We start from the raw sequence: 23,509 nt of genomic DNA on the forward strand, positions 1-23,509 counted from the left end.
GAGTAGGGGACGGGTCTATGCATACACAAAGAGTGCAATGCGCACCACCCGAAGGATGGACATATTTGAAACTTGGACTTGGGGGGGAGGGTGGGGCAAGGGCAACATACGCAACCTAAACATCTGTACCCCCATAATATGCTGAAATAAAAAAAATTGTACAAGAAACGCGATTTCTTAAAAAAATTCTTTGCAAACTACAAATTATTATAACAATTTTTTTTTTTTAATGCAGAGCAAGATGATAGCTTTCACGGTAACATTGCTGGCATACACTGAACTTGTAATTGCATAAAATAGTCTTTTTCATAGGAACTGGAACTAAAGTGATCTTTCTGGTCCTGATTTCTCTTGAGAATCAAAGTTCAAGACTAAACATTTATGCACTGTAAATATCAATTTGCTAAGTTTCCACCCATTCTTTCCACCTATGATAGAATAATAAAAAAGTGAATGATATTTTTGTAGTCTTTTTCAATCTTTATTTCTAACCTTGCTATTCAACATTAGTGTCCTTCTCAGCTTTGTTTCATTGATGCTTTTTATATGTATAAAGCCTTCTATATCTTAATCTAAATCTATTTATAAAGGCTTAATAAGTAGGGAAAAAGCAATAAGATACTTCTTTTGTAACTTCTCTTTGGACTGTCATTTGATTCATCCATACTCTTGGAATATGATTGTTTGCCCAGGCCTGAATTGCATTATCACCTGATCAAATTGCTCAGCCTTGTCCACGAAAATCCCATGTAGACATTATGTCCTTAATGTTTTGCAATTAAAAAATGTTGACATGCTGGGACATTTCTCTGTATGTAGTTCCTTGCCAAAGAAAAAAGAAAAATCTATCATTGAAAGCAATCACTTGAGGCAAGGTATAACAACCATTTTAAAAGGTATAAAAGTTCGCAAATTTATACTGTCCTGTCTCTGGATGTACTGTGATTGACCTATATTCATTAATATGCTATGAGTGAAAATTTAGCATAAATGAAGAGCTGGAAGATTTTTTACAACGATAATATTCAATAATAAAGTTCCTAATGTTTCTCAGAATTGAGGTGAGGCAGTGGAAACTAAAGTTTCCAGAATTGTTTTTATATCTGATATTGCCCTTGGCAATGTTTCCCCTCTTAAGAACTACTAATGCTATTGTTTCCAGGTATTCAATTTATATTATGTATATTAGCTTTCATTTTTTTCTCTCACATTATACATTTTATAAACAGTACCATTTATTAATGTAACTGATAAGTGCTTCTCAAAAGCACCAGTAGAACACAAAACTTCACAAATGAAAGCTCTAAACTACTACATCAACAGTTATTTAACCGTGTCTATAAATAATCAATATTTTGGATTAGTTGGAAACATTTATATTAATTTTTCAGATATAGTTTTCAGATATTTGAAATCAAGTTACCAATCATTTGAGTGGATAATTTTTAAAAAAATTTACACTGGATAATTGGATATGTATGTTTCAATATATTTTAGGTACACGGTTTCAACTAAAATAGTGAAAAAATAGTAGCTAATTATTATTCTTAAGTATTATTATTATGCTGCAATGATAAAAATTAGAGAGAATTTAACTGATATATGGAAGTACATGAAAATTGGTACTCATTATCATTTTTAAGGGTTCTCAAAAAATTTGTATGTTATATTTCAACAAACTATCTCCTTATGTGTCTTACAGAAAAGCTGTCAATACTAATAAAGACAAGGATAATACTAAGGTAAAGGGGTAGATGAGTCTTTTCTAAACCACTACCAGAATTAGAGTGACAGTGTCCGTGTCTCGAAGATGTAGGGATGTTGTTTATCTGAAAGGGTCACAATTAGAAATGAGCTGATCCATTCTGGATGAAGAAAAGTGCTTCAATTCAAAATCTGAGTGAAATTTTTTATGATTCCCATTTTTATACAAGGATATGGCTGATGTTGAAGAAACAGATTAGATTAGTAGTGACAAGTCGATACTTTTTATGGTGGCAATCCTAAAAGAGTCAGCAATTCTGTTATAGCCACAAGCTCTTGTCAAATTGCAAGACCCAGAAGCAGCCAGGGCACCTACGGAATTGAGACAACCTGTATCAGACAGAAAGGCTAAAATGTGACAAAGAAAAACACATAAAAGGAAGTGGTGTTCATGTGTTGGGGTATGAACCCCCATGCTGGTTCCCCTGCTGTGCTGTAGGCTGGGAAGAGCAATGGACTCAAGAGCCAGAACAACTGTGCTCCTGGGCTGCTTGTGCTAGTTATTGAATTTGTCAACCTGGGCAAAATCTGGATTTTGCCTTAAATGACACCTTGGATCTCTTCCATTTCTGTAATTCTACTTTTCTAAAGAAATAGACTGATAGGGTATAGTAAATGGTAGACTTCTCATGACTCCGGTTATGGAACAGAAGAGTTGACTATGTGTGTGAGTTCTATCAACTTCAGCAAAACATAAGGATTTAGTAGAAACTCGACTTTAGATTAGGACAACTTCTCATTTTAAAGCAGGAGGGGAACATCTCACTTTTTACTTAAAGAATTAATTTCAGGACCTTACCTATAGAAACTTTTCAAATTCATTCATTCTTAAAAAAGAATATGTCTTAGTCTTTGGCTTGGTTATAAATGTTAGGCTCACCAAAAGTGATGTGGATCAGATCGGTAGCAGTTTAAATGCCTCAAGTAACTTTTAGTCTTATTTTTCATCATGTTTTCTACTGCACCTTAGGGTCAATGACACAAAAATACATTTTCAACCTCAGAGCTTCTACTCATAATGTTCTTTTTTTCCTGGAAAGTCTTTCCTCTTTTTCTTCACTTCCTAAATCCTATTTATCTTCTAAGATTCAACTAAGTTGTGCTCTACTCCCTCATCATAATTATTTCTTCCCTATTTGCACAGAATTTATATAATCTTTTATCATAGCAGATTACAGTCTGTTATGTATCATAATTTATTGTGAAGGAATTTTTATCCTTTGCAATGTGAGTATTTTAAGGGCAGGGAGTCTGTCTAACTCATATTTCCAACAGAGCCTACAACTATGTATGGAGGAACTAAAAAATCTTCATACTCTTAGAAGCCATAGTCTTAGTAGCTCTTAGAACTACCTTCCTAGTTCTTTTGAATTAAAAAGTTACTTTCCTCTTTGTACCATAAATGGGCAATATGATTATAGTATATAGCATAAAATATAAAAATATACTCAGTGTTATCATCTGTATCAGAATAAATAGCATATATGACACATTTCATCTCCAATGGTAGTAGTCCCCAAATCAGCAAGTTATACGCAAAATCAGCAATCTTTGATATAAACAAACCTTGAGATGGAACAACTGGAATGCTTCCAAATGGGCTAAAGAAACATTGGCAAGGCCTGTTAGGGTAATAAATACCAAGAAACACATGGTCTTTACCAAGAGCGTAGCCTGTAATATTACTGGAAAAAAAAAGCAAAACTTGAATCCTTCATTGCTATGGTATCAATCCATTTGCAAGTTTCAGTGGGGTTGCATAATGGTGGCTATCAAAACACTAAGAAAACAGCTCACTGTCTCAAAATTATCTCAAAAATAGTTCAAAGGAAACTGTTCTCATACTGTGCCCAGCTTCATGGTATCTGACAGCAGTCTAGCTATAAACTCACAAGATCCCAACGCATCTTAGTTAAAATATGGTGAAAATGTACAGAGAAAGGAAACCAAATTACTCTTATTTTGTTCTATGCTATGTATAGGTACATGTAATTTTATTCGAAACCTTAGTCCACTGAGTATCATAGAAAAGTTTTTTTAAGTAGCAAACCTGACTAACTTGAATTTCAGCTTCTTGCCTTTTTAAAAATTTTACAGCTTTATTGAGACATAATTCATATACTGTTCACTCATTGAAAGTGTACAATTCAATGGCTTTTACTATATTAGATTTGTACATCCATCACCACAATTTTAGAACATTTTCATTATCCCAAAAAGAAACTTCACTCTTAGCCATCCTTGCTTTCTTAAAAATTGTGGTAAAAACACGTAACTTAAAATGTACTATCTTAACCATTTATAAGTGTGCAGTTAGTAGTGTCAAGTGTATTCACATTGTTGTGAAACAGATCTCCAAAACTTTTTCATCTTGCAAAATTGAAACACTACACCCAATAAACAACTCCTCCTTTCTTCCTCCTCCTAACTCCTCATAAACACTATTCTACTTTCTGTTTCTATGAGTTTGACTACTTTAGATACTTTATATAAGTGGAATCATACAGTATTTGTTTTTGACTGGTTTAATTCACTTACCATAATTTCCCAAGGTTCATCCATGTTGTAACATGTGACTGGATTGCCTTCCTTTTTAAGGCTGAATAATATTCCACTGTATGTATATACCATATTTTGTTTATCCATTCATTTATTGATGGACATTTGGATTGCTTCCACCTCTTGGTTATTGTGCCTGGCCTCTTGTTAAGTGTTAAAAAGCAACCAGGTGTTTAAATAGCAACACAAGAAAGAAGAGAATAAGAACAATTCACAAATTCTGAAGTCAGCCTTTGCCCAACCAAAATAAGCCAAATGTTTAGAAACAACATAAACATTAGGGAGGCTGTTTCCTTCTTTAAAAAAAAAAAAAAAAAAAGAATAAAGTGTTAGAGTCCCTGAATTCAGTTTTCGGTTGATCTGCCTACAGCTACATCAAGGTGGAGAATCCAAAATAAGACAACCTAATTTGCACAACACATTATACTATAGGAGGAGCTATATATTGCTGTATTCTTCAGCTGAAGAGCATTTTGTCAATTTCCGGAGAAGCTTAATACTTTATCATTGGCAAAAATAAGAATGAATTTGTGACCACAAACTTACTCTTTCACTTCTAACATGGATAAACCAGATTCTTGCCCTAAAAGTTCACATATAAGGTTGGAGGAGGAGTCAGGAAGAGGATAAATGGTAACAGGCTTAAATAACTATACAAAATATGATAGGGATATAAAACAGAAATATGTTCAAAATGCTATGAGAACTCCAAGAACAGTAGTTGTTGCTTGTTAGTCTCACCACAACCATTTTTCTCTTTTCTGGCTCTTAGTGTCTTGATTCTAATCCCATCAAGATATTACTCTGGGGCCGGCGCAGTGGCTCACGCCTGTAATCCTAGCACTCTGAGAGGCCAAGGCGGGTGGTTGTTTGAGTTCAGGAGTTCGAGACCAGCCTGAGCATGAGCGAGACCCCCATCTCTACTAAAAAAAAAAAAATAGAAAGAAATTATCTGAACAACTAAAAATATGTAGAAAAAATTAGCCGGGCATGGTGGCGCATGCCTGTAGTCCCAGCTACTCGGGAGGCTGAGGCAGGAGGATCGCTTGAGCCCAGGAGTTTGAGGTTGCTGTTAGGCTGACGCCATGGCACTCTAGCCCGAGCAAAAGAGTGAGACTCTGTCTCAAAAAAAAAAAAAAAAAAAAAAAAAAAAAGATATTACTCTGTCAGGTCACGTTAGGGTAAATTAATTCCACAGAGCTTCTTTAATATCTCACAGTTTTATGACTCTCACAAAGATTTTCTTAAAATTGGGTATACTTAGAACAGCTAGGATTAACTGAATTATATTTAGACTATATTTTCATTATATTTAGGATTCTATATTTAGAATGTAGAAATTTATTTTATAATAGTTAAAATTAACTATCTTTATATTTCCCATCAGTTTTTGTGACAGCACAGCACCAGGGAAAAGACTTCTATTAACTTCAAAGTAAATTCAGAACACTAATATAATCTATCGGAGACAGTCCCCAAGTAGTAAGCATCAAAAATTCACATTGTAAGTCAGTCACCTAGAATACAGAACATATTCTCTCATAGAAAAAAACAAAATTAAGCATGATGTTTAAGCTCTTATGCCACTCCAAAAATATCTATTTAACATGTTAGTTAGTAGATTTACATTACTCACAATTTAAAGAAGACTAGAACAATGAGAATAGCATATTATATTATGTGTTAAAATATGTTTTCATGCATTTGATCAGCAAGTTGAAGAAAACGTAACAAAAATACTATTAAGTAGTAAAAGAAGGAGAAAAAAACCAGTTACTGAGTATTTACTATGTGTTGGATTCAAAGGGTTTAGGTTTGCTAAACCCTTTGAATTTATGAAGTGATTTAATCCTCACCACAGCCCTAAAAGGAAGGTACTGTTATCATTCATCTCTGTCAAAGATAAGGAAACATTATGCAAAGCGAAACCACCAGACCCAAGAGACCGTAGACTGTATAATTCCATTTATACGGAATGTCCAGAAAAGGAAAATTCAGAGACCTAGAAAGCAGATTAGTGGCTGCCTGGGGATTGGGTTAATTAAAATGGGCATGAGGGTCTTACTGGAGGGATGAAAATGTTCCCAAACTGGGTGGGGGATGGTTACACCACTCACTGAAGTTACTATCACTGAACTGTATACTCGAAATGGGAGAATTTTATGTCTTGTAAAAAAAAAAAAAAAATACAGCCATGCACTGCATAATGAATATTTCGGTCAATGATGGACTGCATGTACAATGGTGGTCCCATAAGATTATAACAGAGCTAAAAAATTCCTATCACCTAGTAAGTCACAATGTTGTAGCACAACACATTACTCATGTATCTGTGGTGATGCTGATGTAAACAAACCTACTGCACCACCAGAAGTAAAAAAGCACAGCGTATACAATTATGTACGGCATATAACACATGATAATGACAGTAAATCACTATGTTACTGGTTTATGTAGTTACTAAATTTCATCATTATTTTAGAGTGTACATCTACTTATTAAAAAAAACAAACAAAAACACCTGGCTGTAAAACAGCTTCAGGAAAAAAGCTGGCTGTAAAACAGCTTCAGGCAGGTCCTTTAGGAGGTATCCAGAAGAAGGCATTGTTACCACAGAACATAATAGCTCCATGCATTTTATTGCCACTGAAAACCTACCCGTGGGACAAGATGTAGAGGTGGAAGACAGTGAGATACTGACGATCCTGACCCTGTGTAGGCTTCAGTTGAGAGACAGAGACAGAGAGAGACAGAGAGAGAATGTGTGTGCATGTTAGTTTGCAACGAAAATGTTTAAAAAGAAAAAATTTTAAAAATAGAAAAAAGCTTATAGGATATAAAGAAAATATTTTTGTACACCTGTACAATGTGCTTGTGTTTTAAGCTAAGTGTTATTTTGTAGTAACACTTATATTTTTTACTTTACATTAATTACTTACATGTAATAAATTTTGCGTAGCCTAAGTATACAGTGTTTACAAAGTCTACAGCAAATGTCCTAGGCCTTCACATTCACTCACCATTCACTCACTGTCTCACTCAGATCAACACTCAGTCCTGCAAGTTCTATTCACGGTAAGTGCCCCATACAGGTGTATCATTATTTATCTTTTATACTGTACCTTTTCTATGTTTAGGTGTGTTCAGTTAGTACAGCTATTAGTATATTCTCCTGGAGTCTCTTTACAGACAGTACCATTTAGTAGGCATAGTGAATAACAAAACTAACACAAATTCTGCTCTTTTCAATAAGACAAAATATTGATATTTAACAGAAAATCCCCAGAGATGTAATTGTGTGCTGGAATTAGTTTTCTTACATCCTCTTCTGACATAATGGGGGCAAAATCACACAGTGTAACTCTACATTTTTTACATCTTTGTTCCTTTTATAATAGAACAGAAGACTAACAGAAGAGTTAAAAGCTAAGCCCCTGGATTGCAAGATCATGTTTCACATATCAAAAACAAAAGAACATTAAGGAATAACAGGGAAAATAAAATATAAAGCTTTACAAAAGTTCCTGTGGCCAGTGACATGACACCTGCCAAAGCAGGCTAGTTTATTTCTAGCCTACTTTATTTGTAGAAAATGAATGAAACTGAGGTTACATTTTTGTCACTGACATATTCTACTCTTAATTTTCCATCTAACAGCAATAATTTTAACTTGATCACTATTAAAAAATTACTCATTATATTATGCTCCTTCCCTTTCTGTTAATCAGATTTCAGACTATAGATTTTTTTAAATGCCCTTTTTAATGCCAGAATTTTGATAACGTTATTTGAATTATTGCAAATTATGGTTTTTATAAAAACGCGTATCTGCCTCTTTCAAATTTGCTATGAAAAAAAGGCTAAAATGCCCAACAACAAGATGAAACTTCACCATAATCAGGTAGATTTTTCAGATTGAAATATGCTTCTGCATCCCAGTAATGTAAATGGAAAAGGGGACATGATGATATCAACAGCAAAACTCCACTAACTTACTGAAAGCAATTTGGCCCAAATACAGTGGCGAGATTGTGAACATTCATGCGATTCTGCACATGATGCTTGGCTACTTTTGTCAAGAACTGGCAAAGGTACTTGAGGAGGCAGTAGTGGGTGTCTGGCAGCTCTTTTATTAAGTCTCTTAAGCTGTTCTCCTGAGCGTCATTTCTGCCATCTGGAAAAAAAAAGAATAAAAAATGTTCTCAGGCATAATGCACAGTAACAACAAAGCACGTAGGTGTAACAAATTCTAACATATTATTCAGAAAAAAATCCCTCAGAGACTGAGATAGGCCTTGAATATTTGACTTTCTTTTTATGTTAAAGAATTACTAACTTATTCAAGAAATTCAGAAACCCACAAGCTCTATTCAGTGCAAAAAAATTGTGTTTCAATTTCTTGTTTTCTTCCCCAAAATTAAGATAATGGTTAGGTTTTTCAATCCATAGTGGAATCTTCCATTTGATTTTTGTCTTCAAGTTTGTCAAGAACAAGACTCTCTCAGTTGGGTAAAATTTGATACGAGAGACCTTCCTGAGTCACCATGAGGGACATGATTAGGATACTGTGCCCAGAGAAAACCGAAGAAAATTTTTAAAGTCTTTATATAGCTTTTTAATCTTGACAAAGATCCTCTCCTTGACCGTACTCTAATGAAGCTCCTCTGAGCTATTTTTCAACTAGCCCCTGTATTAGTCATATTCTCAAGAGATTACTTTGATTAAGAATATTGCTAAGTCAGTTTAGCCAAAATCCCCCACCCTTGATATCTGATCACCCTCGATATCTGACCAAATTTCTCATTTCTGACCATCTCCAGGTGATGTCTGATGTCCTTGGTCTGCCTTCAGCTAGAGTCCTGGGAGGTCAGTTTAACCACGAGGCCTCCTTACCCCTGATGTTTCTTCTTAGTAATTTTCCATGCACTGAGTATCGCCCACCCTAACCCTGCTACTTGGCTATAAAATTCCCCCTTTTCCTTGTGTTCCAAGTTGAGCCCAATCTCTCTCCCCCACTGCAAAACCCCAATGCAGTACTCCCTATACCTATCACAATAGTCCTGAATAAAGATGTGCCATTCTTTAACAACTGTCAGAAGGAATAACTTTTTAAAAACAATATCTAACATGTCATATAGTTCAGAATTTGATATGTGACTCTCATACAAAAGCCTGATAATCTTGCACACAGCTCAAAATGTCTAACAATTTGCCAAAATTCACAGGCATACATATGAACAGTTTCTCTTAATTCTCAAAGATTTGCTTTGCCAATACTTAAATGTATTAATAATAAAGCTGCTAACTTATGTAACTTTGTGCACTGCTTTCTATCAGAGGAAAATACAAATCTTTTATAATACATACAGTAATTTAGGGAAATAATCACAATCCATCCTCTTAACAGATGTCTAAGACAATGAAAATTTAATACAGGTATAATTAATACGTAGTTTGGATTTCTTTGTTAAGTCAGCTTTAGCCAGTCAAATGAATAAGAAACAGAAAAGTGAGGCAAATGAGATACAAAGGAAGAGGATTAGTCAATGTTACAAAACACTTGGTTAACATAATGCCATGAGCAGGACGTAAAAACAGAAAACATACGGAAAGTTATATATGAGACAAATTGAGTGGCTGAAGAACACAGGATCAGAATAAAGGCTTGGGAGTCATTTCCTGGGTGAGGAATCTACGTGACCTAAGTGGTACTGCTTGTGATGAAATTGTTTTCCACTGCACTACAATCTTAACAAGCAGGGATATGTACAAAATGGAAATAATTAAGTTGCAGTGATTAAAAATTAACTGAAGTTACCCATTTCTCATGCCATTATAAAAATAAACAAATATACGCCAAGAGAAAACGTAATCTTAGTTTGCCTTTTTCCCTTTTTATGGTGACTAATTCAAAGTGAGTCTGGATGTTTTCAAGGGTATGTGCTCTCTATTTAAAATTATGCTCTAATTCCCACATTTAAAGATACAAGCAACAGCCTTGATAATGGGCCTCTGGCCTTCTGGCTCAACCTGTCAGGCAGGCAACGTGTGAGGACGCTGTATCAAATAGTCTAATTATGAATTTATGACAATAACATCTTTAAAAAAAGCAGCAGCATTTTCATCATTTACTTCAAATTTTTGAAAGATGATAAATAATTTTTGCAGGAAATAAAATTGACAAATAACGGGAAGGGAGACATACATTCAAAGAGTTTCATGCTTAACAAAATCCCTTATGGCATGAATGAAAGAATAAATATATTCTCAAAAGGCAAAAGTACTTGAGAAAGATATATAGCTCCCTCCCATCCAGAAGTATTTCCGTTTCCTGTGATGGAAGATGATTCCACAGATTCGCCCACTGGGCAAGGATGTGAGTATCCTCTACATCAGCAGCTTTGACAGCAGCACACCCATATTTGAACCTTAAATATTTGTAATTTACTTCCTGAATCCTTGTTCAAATATACTGACAATAAAGACCACAATTTATTATCACAACAGTTCTCCTCACCTCTTTTCATACTGATTATGTGCTAACATTCTGAGAATCTGTAATTTGTACTGTGTTTCCAGAAATATGTGGTAAATATCACTCTTACTGCCAGCCTGCAGCAACCTTACAAACAAGATTTCCTACATGTGACAATAACTGCTCAACACCTTCAGAGGAGGCTTCTAGAAGAATGCCTAGGGCAGCATGCCTGGGAGCAGTGTTGGTACAAATGTGCCTACTAAGAAGATGCTTTCTGATACTTGTGAGAAACAAAGTTCATAATAATTACTTTATCATTGTTTGCATTATTTTTTGATTTGCTGATACCTAAATATAATAAACACTGCCTTATTCATTCATACATCCTGTTTTTGGATTTATATTGTTAATTACAATGGCTTCCTAAAGGTCTCATATTATAAAAAAGTTAGCAATGCTTCTACTTTTGGGTCCATGTATTCAAAGTGTACATTTATTGTATACTATGCATGATATCATGCTTTTATGAACCCTATGAAACATTCTAACTGAAGGGGAGACAGGCAATAATCAAATAAATTAAAAATAAATATGTGAAACAGTAACAATGCTATGAAGAAATAAAAAGCAGGGTAAAGTGGACTAAAGCAAGAGTGATGTGGGGGTGGGAAATGTTATTTCATTCATCATGATTTGGGGGGCAGGGTCCCCTGATATAATGACAACTGAGCAGAACTGAAGAAAATGGAGATGTATGTTCCAGTCAGAGGAAACAGCCAGTGCCAAGGCCCTGAGGCAGAGGTCTTGGACCTGGTGCCAACTGGTGGTGGGTGGAGAAGATAGCCAGATATGAAATCAGAAGACAATGCAGAAGGGGAAAGGGCAGATCTGTCTTATCATAAGCCATGGTCTTTTATTTTCTCCCCGAGTGAGGGTTCTGAGCTGTGAGGAGACATGATCTGATCTAAGAGGACCACTCTGGCTTCTGTGCTAAGCCTAGATGGCAGGAAGCACAGTTGAAAGCATGGGGACTACTAGTTAAGACACTATTGTGACAGTCCAGAAGAGAAAGGCTGGTGGCCTGGACTAGGCTGACACTGGTGGGATGGAAACACAAGGCTGGTTTCTGGATATAGGTTGAATGCTCTTGCTTATTTTACATAAAAAAGTTGTTTGTTTTATATATGGAAAATACATGTATGAAATAATCACTCATTTTGCAAAAAATTATTGAATGACTACTCTGTACTAAGCACCTTTCTAAGCATTTGAGATCATCAATAAACAAAACAAACAGAAATCTCTACCCTCATGGAGCTTACGTTCTAGTAAGTGAAACATTAAACAAAAAATATAATAACAGGGCTGAGAGAATTGGTAGTACTTGAACCAGGGTAAGGACTGGTGATTGCAATCATAAATAAGATTATCAAGAAAGCCTCGGGTGGGCACGGTAGCTCACGCCTGTAATCCTAGCACTCTGGTAGGTCGAGGTGGGATGATTGCTTGAGCTCAGGAGTTTGAGACCAGCCTGAGCAAGAGTGAGACTTCTGTCTCTACTAAAAACACAAAAATTAGCTGGGAATTGTGGCCTGCACCTGTAGTCCCAGCTACTCAGGACGTTGAGGCAGAAGGATCACCCAAGTCCAGGAGTTTGAGGCTGCAGTGAGCTACAACGACACCACTGCACTCAAGACAGAGTAAGATTGTCTCAAAAAAAAAAGAAAAACAAGAAAGACTAATTGAAATGTATTTGATATCCACAGTTAAAGTAAAATATCCACAAACTGACATATGTAAGCTCTTTCAGAGTTGGGAGTTACGTTTTAACCATCTTTTAAATACTCTTTATGCCTTGCATATAAAAAGTGATCAAGAAATCATTTTAATAGAATGATGTATATTTTAAAGACATACAGCATGACAAACTAGCATAGGAGTAAAGTGACATCTATATCTCAAATATATTTTAAAGAAATACAGAATAATTTAGTCCATTTAGTCCACAGAACTATCAGACTTGGAGTGTTATTATATAGGAATAAGATTATAGACAATATTTAAAGAAAAGGCTCATTTGGTGGTCAGAATAAGGATACTCAGCAATGAAATTCCACAGAAGGGCCTTAGTAATACAAGTGAAATGTACCTCTGCATATGTAGTATATAAAAATAGTTTTTAACTGTTTTAAATTTGTATTTCTAGAATTGTAATAAAAATTAGAATAATTCATGAGTTTAAATGTTTTAAGAAAATCTTGCAGATGGGAATAATGGTTCCTAATTGAAACAGTCACCATTTTCTTTAACATCAATCTTTTCCTAGGATAAGAACTATCTTTCTCCATAATGAAAAGTATCACTTCAAATTATTCAAGTTTTCTTGAGAGCTTTCATTTGTTGTTGGCTAAATCTGACCCATACCTCAAGCTACAATGCAAACATTCAACTAGCATAGTGTACATAGTGTACAGAGAAATCAGCACTTGGAAGACTGTACCATACTTTTGTTCCAGGTTAAGTAGCAAACACTGAACCATGTGACAAATATTTGCCCTTCTTAAAAAAAAGATTATGATCATAATCAGCAGTGCTGCACCTGTATCACGGGCTATATCACAGATGGCACCTAACTCTAATCTTGACATTTATCCTAGTGTTTGTCACATGCCTGGACTTTTCAATGGCTACGAAGTTATACTGTACTTCTAATCTTAGCCTCAAGGAGAGAGGAAAAAAAAAAAAAGAACTCGCAAAATGCTAAGCTCTATCGTGATATATCTCAGAGCCATGAGAAGGTCAGCTGTTAAAACCACCAAAATGTTTAGCCTCATGGTGCCACATTTATCAAAGTAGCTTTTTTTCCCCTCTCATTAAGCCTCACAAAAATATTTATGAAAACTTGCTAAAGTATTAGATAGTATAATGAGCTGTTGCCGATGAAGAGATGAAGCTTTACAGATGAAGAGAGGTCACAAACCTGAGAATGTGAGCAGTTTCTAGAAGTTGAGAAGCTAGCAAAGAAACAGGGACCTCAGCCTCAGAAACTGCACAGAGCTGAATTCTGCCAGCAACTTGGATGAGTCTGGCAGTAGATTCTTCCCCAGAACAGTCAGACAAGAGCTGTCAGACAAGAGCCTAGGCCGTCACCTTGATTTCGGCCTTGTGAGACCTGGAGTAAAAGAACCAGCTGAGCTCACACACTTCTCACCCACAGAACAGTGAGATAATAAATTTGTATTGTTTTTAAGCCACTAAATTCCTGGTAATCTGTTAAGGCAGCAATAGTAATTGAATACATCCCCAGTTAGAGAGGACCAGACTGGAAGAGAGGTTGATTTACTTGTGCACATTCACCTCGCTACCAAATAGCTGAGGCACAATTGAAATCCAAGCAGTCTGACTCTCAGAGCACATGGTTTGATCAGCGCACTCTCACAGAGGTAGCTGTCATCATCATAGCACCTAACACGGTATCTAATACATGCAAACATTTAAGAAATGTTCCCTCAATCAATAAATAAGCAAAATTGTTGAGTGTGTGTGGGGAGGTGATAATCTTAATTCATTTGTGATAAACTATAGCTTCTTAGGTTCTAGAGATTTGAGGGAAAATATTTTAATAAAAGCCTATAACAATGTCTTGGCACAAATGTATTTCTTTCTAAATATGCATTCACAGATGAATGGGAAAAATCATAAATGTCTGCTCACTGGATCAGACTGGGTTTTACCTCTGTCTTTCATTTCCCAGGGGTGAAACCACTTCTTTAGACGAGAAACTTATGTATATAATTTCATCTCATGATTAATGGAATTGGTGTTTTCCTATGCAATAGGAAAGGTTTATATTTTTACAGATCTCTCACAACCCATGACTGTGACAAGGTTCTCAAAGGCCTCACACAAATTTCTCGAAGGGCAGGATGATAAAGTAACTAATAAAAATTAATAAGTTACAGTCTCTTCTTAGATATTTTTAAGGAAACTACCTATCTTATCATTCTGATTAGAGTCTGCAAAATGCAGAGGTATATTTACTGCCAAATTAGCCAATATTTACACTGACACTCCTGCCCCCAGAAAGAACCTGCATGTTCAAGCAAGAGCAAATGCCTGCAGAAAGAACGAAGAATTAGGTGGTATTTTACATTTCAGTTCTATATCCCAAAACAAACTCCTGATAATGCCAAAACAGTAGCTCAGCAAATTTATTTTGTGGCTATTTATCTACTGGGTGCTGAATGCTTGTCAGTGGGAGCAGGTGGCACCAATAAAAATTATAAGAAAAATATAAAATATTCTAACTAAATTTCAAACTTGGAAGCTCATATCTAGGCTAGCTGTTAGCATTTAAGCATTTAACAGCTGAAGAACCTTGTTTGTATGAGAATGTAAGCACACAGGAGACTGGGAAAAGCAATCATAGCATATAGGAAAGGGAACCTCCCACAATATAATACGATAATCTTGAACAATGTGGGCAATATCCCAGCTAATAAAGCTTGGCTTTCTCCATAAATCTAGTGCTATATTAAATGGGCAAAGTACAATAAGTGTGTAGTTTCAGTTGAAATCATATTAACACCAGTTGTTTTCTCCTAGGCAATATTGATTAAATACCCAGCTGTAAGTAAGGAGCCTTGGCGTCATCTGAGTTAAACCATCAAGCCCAGAGTGATTTAAGCCTATTTCATACGTGTCCTCTTTCTCCCGCGAGGGCCTCAAATTGTTTATGGACTCATTGTAAAGGGCTGATTATTTCCATTGGCTCAGTTGTTCAAAACACAGCTTAATAGAGTTAGGGCAGAGCTGTAGGTGGCTAACAAGCTAATCATTTGGCATCCCTTCAAATTGATATTCATTAAACAAATTTTCAGTATTTATTTTATGTGGGTTGACGTTCTGCTAATACAAGGTGTACGTTTTTTAAATAACTCATTGTTGGCTATTATGTCTTCTCCTCTTCTAACATAAAAGCATTAATAAAAAACAAAGAATTTACTAAGGATTTAACCCAGGTCACAATGATTCATTCCAAAATTCCCAAATAGACATTATTTTCTTGGCCTTGGAGCTGCTAGTTCTCTGCTCTATTTTTCTTTTTCAAGCATATAATCTTCCTCTATTATAAAATTCTATTGCCTTTACTATGAGGATGGCTAAAATAAAAAAGACAGACATAAATAGGTGTTGGCAAGGATATGAAGAAATTAAAATTTTCATTCATTGCATCATGGGAACGTAAAATAGTACAGCTATCCTGGAAAAATAGTTCTTCAAAATGTTAAAACATAAAGTTACCATATGATCCAGCAATGCTATTACTAGGTAGATACCCAAGAGACATGAAAGCATTACGTTGGCAAAAAAAACTAGTACAGAAATGTTCATAATAGCAAAAAAGTGGAAATAACCCAAATGTCCACCAGCAGCTAAATGGATAAATAAAATGTGGTATATTCATATAAAAATATTAACTATCCATAAAAAGCAATGAAGTATTTATATAAATGCTACAACAAGGATGAACCTTGAAACATTATGCTAGGTCAAAGAAGCCAGTCATAAAAGACCACATATTTGTGATTCTATTTATATGAAATGTTCAAAATAAGCAAATCAATACAGATAGAAAGTAGATTAGTGTTTGCCTTGGACTGGGGGTGGTGGGAGCAGGGAGGAATGGGAAGTGACTGGTAATAGGCAACGGGTTTCTTTCTGGGGTCATAGAAACATTCTAAATTTAAACTTTGGTGATGTTTGCACTCTGCGAATATACTAAAAACCACTGAATGGTACGCTTTAACAGGATCAATTTTATGGTAGGTAATTTATGTATCAAACACAAGCTGTTATAAAGAAATTCTGTTGACTTTAAAAATCAAGAACGTCGGAGGATCTTTCAGTTAAAGATGACATTATTTCAATTGAAGATGAATGTATATTTTTCCTCCTAATACCCCACTAAAATGACAATAAAATTTTTTTTACAAGGAATAAGCCCTCAAGGATAAAGAGAACAGCCTAAAAGATGACAGTAATATGAAGAATTCTAGCAAATTTATATATGCACATGCAGACATGCACTCAAGGACTTCAAGATGAGTGTTCTTATATAGAATAATGTGCTTGGTCATGGCTTCTCTTTCCAGGCTTGCACAACCTCACCCACTACTTACTATCTCACAGTTAAAGGCCATCATAAGGAAAATAAAGATGTACACTTGTAATCAGCAAAGAAAAGATCGTCTAGTTATTAGGACTTACAATCTCAGAGGTCATGGGGGCCTATAAATAAAATAATATTTTTCCTGTCGCATGGATCTGCATGAAGGCAGGCTAACTGAAATGTTGCCAAAATGTATGGAGTCACGTGTGGAAACCTGGGTTTCCTGGTACCACATTTCCAATTTATTCCAGTGGAAGCTTTGCATATCTTATTGGCATCTTGGGCAGATAGGTAGATGTTAACTCTTTAATTTTGCTCTAGGTTTAGGTCTCTACAAAACAAAAAGAATAGTTTATACATTTGGTTGGCATTCCTTACAGAAAACCTAAAAGGCACATGCTGAAAATGGAAAGGACTAAAACTTGGAGTTTAATATGATTCTGTTTGTCATAGAAACAGATTTGTGAAGGTTGAATAATTTCAATAGAAAAGAAGCTTCTTAGTAAGGAATTAACCTAGGGGAGGAAATATGTCATATGCTTCCTATGGAGCTCATGCTATTCAAGGAATGACATTTAATAACCAGTATTTAGCCAGCATTTATTCACATGGTCCTTTAAAATCTGCGAGGCAAAACTATAGCTAACCTCAAACATCACAAATGGCATTATAATAGTGTGGATAAAAAAGAGAGACTTACCTCCAAGTTACCTAGTGAATTCCTCATGTAATGTGGAAAGAAACTCAAGGCTCAGGTGTGAGCTAGTTTATTAAATTAAATTTCTTTACAATTAGCCATGGTACTGATTAAAATGCCCCTATTATTAGGATGGGTTTCTTAAGAAAAACAGTAATAGTTGCTGTCTAAATTATCAAATGCTCATAAGCTAAAACTCACAGGCACTTAACTCTCAGATATTGTTTGCACAGCTGCTATTATAAAATTTCTGTCCCGTTTAAAATCAAGTATGGGATGGGGAGTAAAAAAAAGGGTGAATTTCCATTTAAAGAGACAGACTGATCATTTGTGTTTGTCTAGTCTTCTTCCCAAGACTTCATAGAAATAACAGTAAAATGATGCTTAAAAAGTATAAGTCCCAAAGGGCAAAAAAAGAACAGTAGAGAAGACAGAATTAGATGAGATTTCAAAGACATTTGGAAGTGGATGCAAGTGACTGAAAACAATGTTTCAAAGCCTGTCAGACTTAGGGAGTCTTCCAACACATCTGCACCCAGGCAAGCAAGCTCTCAGGCGGGAGTGCTGACGGTTAGTTTCTGGGTAATAACCAAAGGATTCTGGGAAACCTGAGATAGCTAAGGGCTAGCGTGAGGAGCACAGTTGAAAAATGCAGGATTAGTGGAAGCCTGCTAAGAAGTAATAAGCCCATGAGCAAGCACACTTCCCACCTCCCTCTTAGTCCTGCTCTTCAAAAACTCAGACAATGAAGAGAAAAATATGGTCACATACTGACATTTGGGGATCCCCAAATGAAACAGCTAGATTTCCCCTGCTGTACTATCTAATCCTTCTAAAATGAAGTACACCAAGAGACAAACCCCTAGTCTTCTTTACAAAATGTTTTTCTTAAATCAAAACAGCTACAAATCACTATATGTTTGAATAAAGAGAGACAAAAGGAAAACCCACAGATCACAGAGAGAAAAGAAAAACTTAAGCAACAAGAACAAACCCATGGCCATGTGTGGTGGCTCACACCTGTAATCCTAGCACTCTGGGAAGCCGAGGAGGGAGGATTGCTTGAGCTCAGGAGTTCAAGACCTGAGCAAGAGTGAGACCCCATCTCTACAGAAAATAAAAAAATTAACCAAGTGTGGTGGTGTGTGCTTGTAGTCCTAGCTACTCACGAGGCTAAGGCAAGAGGATCACTTGAGCCCAGGAGTTTGAGGTTGCAGTGAGCTATGACGACACCACTGCACTCTAGCTCGGGTGACAGAGCAAGACTCTGTCTCAAAACAAAAACAAAAACAAAATACACGAAAATAGGGTGTTTCATAAAAGGAACAGAAAACAAGAATATTTTGGATACGAAAAATAAAGCTACAATTTAAAAAACAAACAAATTTGCTGGGAAATAAACTTGAGAAAATTTCATAGTAAACAAAAGTAATAAGACATTTTTAAAGGAATTATATGTAATATAGGGAAGGTAATACAAGAAAATTTCCAAGACCAAAAGAAAGTATTTTCCAAATTGAAGGGACTTACTGAATACTTAACACAATGGATAAAAATAAAAAGACTCCAGGAAATGGCAGGTCCAGGGAGAAGACTCGTGAGGAAAAACTCAGGATGGTATTTATAACCAATCCAGGTGGGAGCAAAAAAAAAAAAAGGACTCCAAGAATTATTTCCCAGAAATAAAGAATTGATAAATTATTTGATAATTTTGAAAAAAAGTTAATAGTGGAGCTACTGGAACAGTTGGGCGGGGGGGGGAAGAACCCTGAAGATAGGTTTACATAAAATCATGTCAGTGAAAATGTAAGACAAATATTAGTATCAGGAAATATCTCACACACAAACACACCCCTTTATAGTTAAAACAAGTCAAACAGTAATTAAAAATTTAACTAAAGTTGTGATACAACAATATTAGGAGAAACTGGAATGAATGAAAATGTAACATTATATAGAGCTAATTCTATATATTTCATAAGCAGAACTGATGAGATGTTCAAAAGTGAGCAATCAAAATATACCACTATTAAGTATATTATTATGTTTGTACCCTCATAATACCCTGAAATAAAAAAAAAAAATACCAAAAGCACAGCTAAGCCAGTTAAAAGTGATTTCTTCTGGGAAAGAACTGAGGAGTGCCAAAGGGTGTGGTAGGGGATCTGATTTTCTTTAGAAATCTATTTTATTTTTTATAAAATTATATTACTTTAATATGATTTCTTTAAACAGAGAAAAATATGTCCATTGAAGATGTTGAATTTTATTGAGGGTAATAAAATAACTTAGGAATGTGCCACTTCAGTATTTAATTCACAATTTTACTGGAAGATCACCAAATCCAATTACATTTACCCCCACCCCACCACACACACACTATGCTCACTGTTCAATCACACACCTATGCTTTCAGAATGCCTTTGTTCATGCAATCCTCTCTGCCTAAGCACATCACCTATGGGATTCTACCAGTCCTCCAAAGCCCAACTCAAGTACTACCTTTTCCTTAAAACCCTTCTGATCGTCTGACTTAGAAATTCTGATTCCTCTCTCCCTCAACTCCACTTTATTCTGCGTATCTTGGCTCTTTGTGTATATGTTGTATTTTCCTAACAAAACTGTGAACTCGTTGGCAGAACAGTGTCTTAATTTTCAATGTGAGCAATAAAATACCAAACCTAATGCCTTCACTGCAATGTAACAATTGAAAAGCAATTTATCAGTCACTGACTTAATCTCCCCCCCAAAAAGACCTATGCTATATATAACATGCAATATACATTTGTAGGCTTAAACTTTTATTAAAATTATAAAAAATAAAAATTATTGATAATTGGTAGCCAATCCAAAAATATTCCCAAAAGAATTTATAGCAGGTTTAATCCATCTTGTGTTATTTATCAACTCAACCAACAATTGAAAGTTCAAGTTTCGATTAATTTGGGCAAGAATCTTAAAGTCTTCATCTTAACTCCAAGTTGAAACCAATTTTTTTTTCCTTTCCCTTCTCTTTCCTAATCATTAGGCAGGTAATTGCATTTATTCTTGTGTAAGTAACTCTCTGTAATTTAAGAGACAGGGAAGTTAGAATAGAGAAAGGGTAAGAGACCAATTTTAAGCTTGAAGGTGAAAAAAAATGGAGGGAATCACACTAAATGACTTGTCTTTTTATAACCAACAAAGCAAGGGGCAGGGGTGAAGACTGAGGATGAACTGGGACATAAGCACAGGGAAGGGAGATCACATTAAGATACGGGCCGGGCGCGGTGGCTCACGCCTGTAATCCTAGCTCTCTGGGAGGCCGAGGCGGGCGGATTGTTTGAGCTCAGGAGTTCGAGACCAGTCTGAGCAAGAGCGAGACCCGTCTCTACTGAAAATAGAAAGAAATTAATTGGACAACTAAAAATACATAGAAAAAATTAGCCGGGCATAGTGGTGCATGCCTGTAGTCCCAGCTACTCGGGAGGCTGAGGCAGAAGGATCGCTTGAGCCCAGGAGTTTGAGGTTGCTGTGAGCTAGGATGACGCCACGGCACTCTAGCCCGGGCAACACAGTGAGACTCTGTCCCAAAAAAAAAAAAAAAAAAGATACAGATGCCCATGTCCCATCCCCACAGATGAGGATTTAATAGGCCTGCAGTGTGACTAGATCTCTGGGATTTTTCTAAGCTTCCTAGGCAATTCTTATGGGCTGTCATGGTTGAGAAGCACTGGTTTGGCATTTTTAAAATATTTATTATATGACTGGCATTGTTCTAAGTGTTTTATGTGGATAAATGCTTTGAATATCCACAATAACCTCAGGAAGCAAACATCACTATTATCTCCATTTAACAGGGAAACTAAGTGTGGTGGCTTAAAAATGTCCACAAAGCTTGACACATCTCCTTTCAAAAGATAGAGCCTAATTCCCCTCCCCTTGAATACAGACCAGATTAATGACTCACTCCCAAGAAATAGGGTACAAATGATGCTATTTGACTTTTGGGGCTACATCATAAAAAGGACAGCTTCCATCTCTCTCTTGAATTGCTCACTCTGGGGGAAGCTAGCTACCATGTTATCAGAACACTCAAGCTGCCACCTGGAGAGGCCCATATGGAGAAGAGTTGAGTTTCATTCTCCCAAGAGCAGCATTAAATTGCCAGTCATGTGAGTGAGCCACCCTGGACACAGATCCTCCAGCCCCAGTCAAGCCTTCAGATGACTGTAGCCCTCGCCAACCCCTTGACCACAACTTCCTGAGGCCTTGAACCAGAACTGCCCAGCTAAACCACACCTGAATTCTTGACTGATAGAAACTATGACAGAAAATATAAGTTTATTGTTTTAAGCCACTAAATTTTGTAGTAATTGTTATGCAGCAATAGATAACTAACACAATAAGGCAAAAAAAGATTAAGTAACTTGGCCATACTAATGCAAAGAACAAAGGGCAAACTGAGATTTGAAATCAGTTAGAACAGAGGCAGAGCCTATGCTCTAAGCCTCATGCTATAATTACTTACTTCAACATGGAGATTACATTGCTTCTATCTCATTAGAGCTGGTGCAAAGATTTAAAAAGATTATATAAGCAAAATATCTGCTACATATAAACTAAATAGTAGGTAGTCAATAGCACTATTATCATCACTAAAAGGAATATATTCTCAAAGAAAATCAATATTAAACACAAAGAAAACCTACAAAAATTATCTGTACAAATAAGGAAAACACATCCCAGTATCATTTTTTCCATAGTATACATTTTAAACTCATTCCTTACTCCTAGCCTCCCTAGACATTAAGGATGTCAAAAGACAAAAACAGACAAAAACATATCAATTCTATAAGAATGATTTCTAGCCCAGACACTACCTAATTAACATCCCACTGTAGGCTTTTTACTAATTTATTTTTCAAACATTTATCAAAGTTGGTAAATTTTTAAAAGCACAGTGTTATGAACAGAATTTTCTACCTCCAAAATTTACAGGCTGAAGCCCTAACCCCCATGTGACTACATTTGAAGATACAGTCCTCCGTTAAGGAGGTAACTAAGGTTAAATGAGGCCATAAGGGTGGGCTCCTAATCAGATAGGAGTGGTGTCCTTGTAAGAAGAGGAACAGAAACCTGGAGTCTCCAGCGTGGAGAAAAGGCCCTGTGAGTACATAGCGAGAAGGTGGCCAGCTTAAAGACAAGGAGAGCGCCCTCACCAGAAACTACCTCTGTCAACATCTTGATCTTGGACTTCCGGCCTCCAGAACTGCGAGAAAATAAATTTCTGTTTTTAAACCACCCAGAGTGTGTTATTCTGTTATGGGAGCCCTAATACACTCAGCATAATAGAAAAAGCTTGGCATTTAGAGCCCAGCAGATCCCAGCTCTGCTCATTCTAGCTTCTTGCTCTTTGGCAAGTAACTGAGCTTCACTTTCCTTACCTACGAAATATTTGTAGGAAGAGCTGTAATAGTAGTTAGAAACCAAACACAAGTACGTAGGCAAAATCTTGGCACAGAACAGGCATTTAAATTGTGATGAAAGAAATAAAAAAATTAGCTTATCGTTATTATCTATTTGTATCTATAATATTGTCCAAACATAACTGATGCTCGGAATTACAAACACTGATGAGTCTAAATAGATGACTATGAAATACACATCTTCATCCAGACGACCGAAATAAAAGTTGTACCCTCCTTTCACAGACTAATGGACCCTTCTTAGCTAAAAGACGCCAAAAGTTTTAAGTTCCTGGCCATGACAGGACAGATGCTGGCCACGTCCCATTCGCTTCTACCTCCCTTCTCCTTACTAATCATTACTAGAGTTATCTAGTAATAGTTTATCTAGG

The 23,509-nt window shown here is 35.9% G+C and overlaps 1 protein-coding gene across 1 annotated transcript in view; it reads right to left on the reverse strand.

Annotated features, from left to right (window-relative positions):
- The window catches only part of FAM13A (family with sequence similarity 13, member A), a 207,150-nt gene that overhangs the window by 165,257 nt on the left and 18,384 nt on the right, over nt 1–23,509 (reverse strand). Inside the window, exon 4 of the mRNA XM_012647212.1 lies at nt 8,320–8,497. Coding sequence (XP_012502666.1) covers nt 8,320–8,497 — 178 coding nt within the window. The remainder of the gene's footprint in view (nt 1–8,319; nt 8,498–23,509) is intronic.

This window comes from Propithecus coquereli, unplaced genomic scaffold (genome assembly GCF_000956105.1).
Source record: "Propithecus coquereli isolate 6110/MARCELLA unplaced genomic scaffold, Pcoq_1.0 Scaffold26, whole genome shotgun sequence".
NCBI classification, from domain to species: domain Eukaryota; kingdom Metazoa; phylum Chordata; class Mammalia; order Primates; family Indriidae; genus Propithecus; species Propithecus coquereli.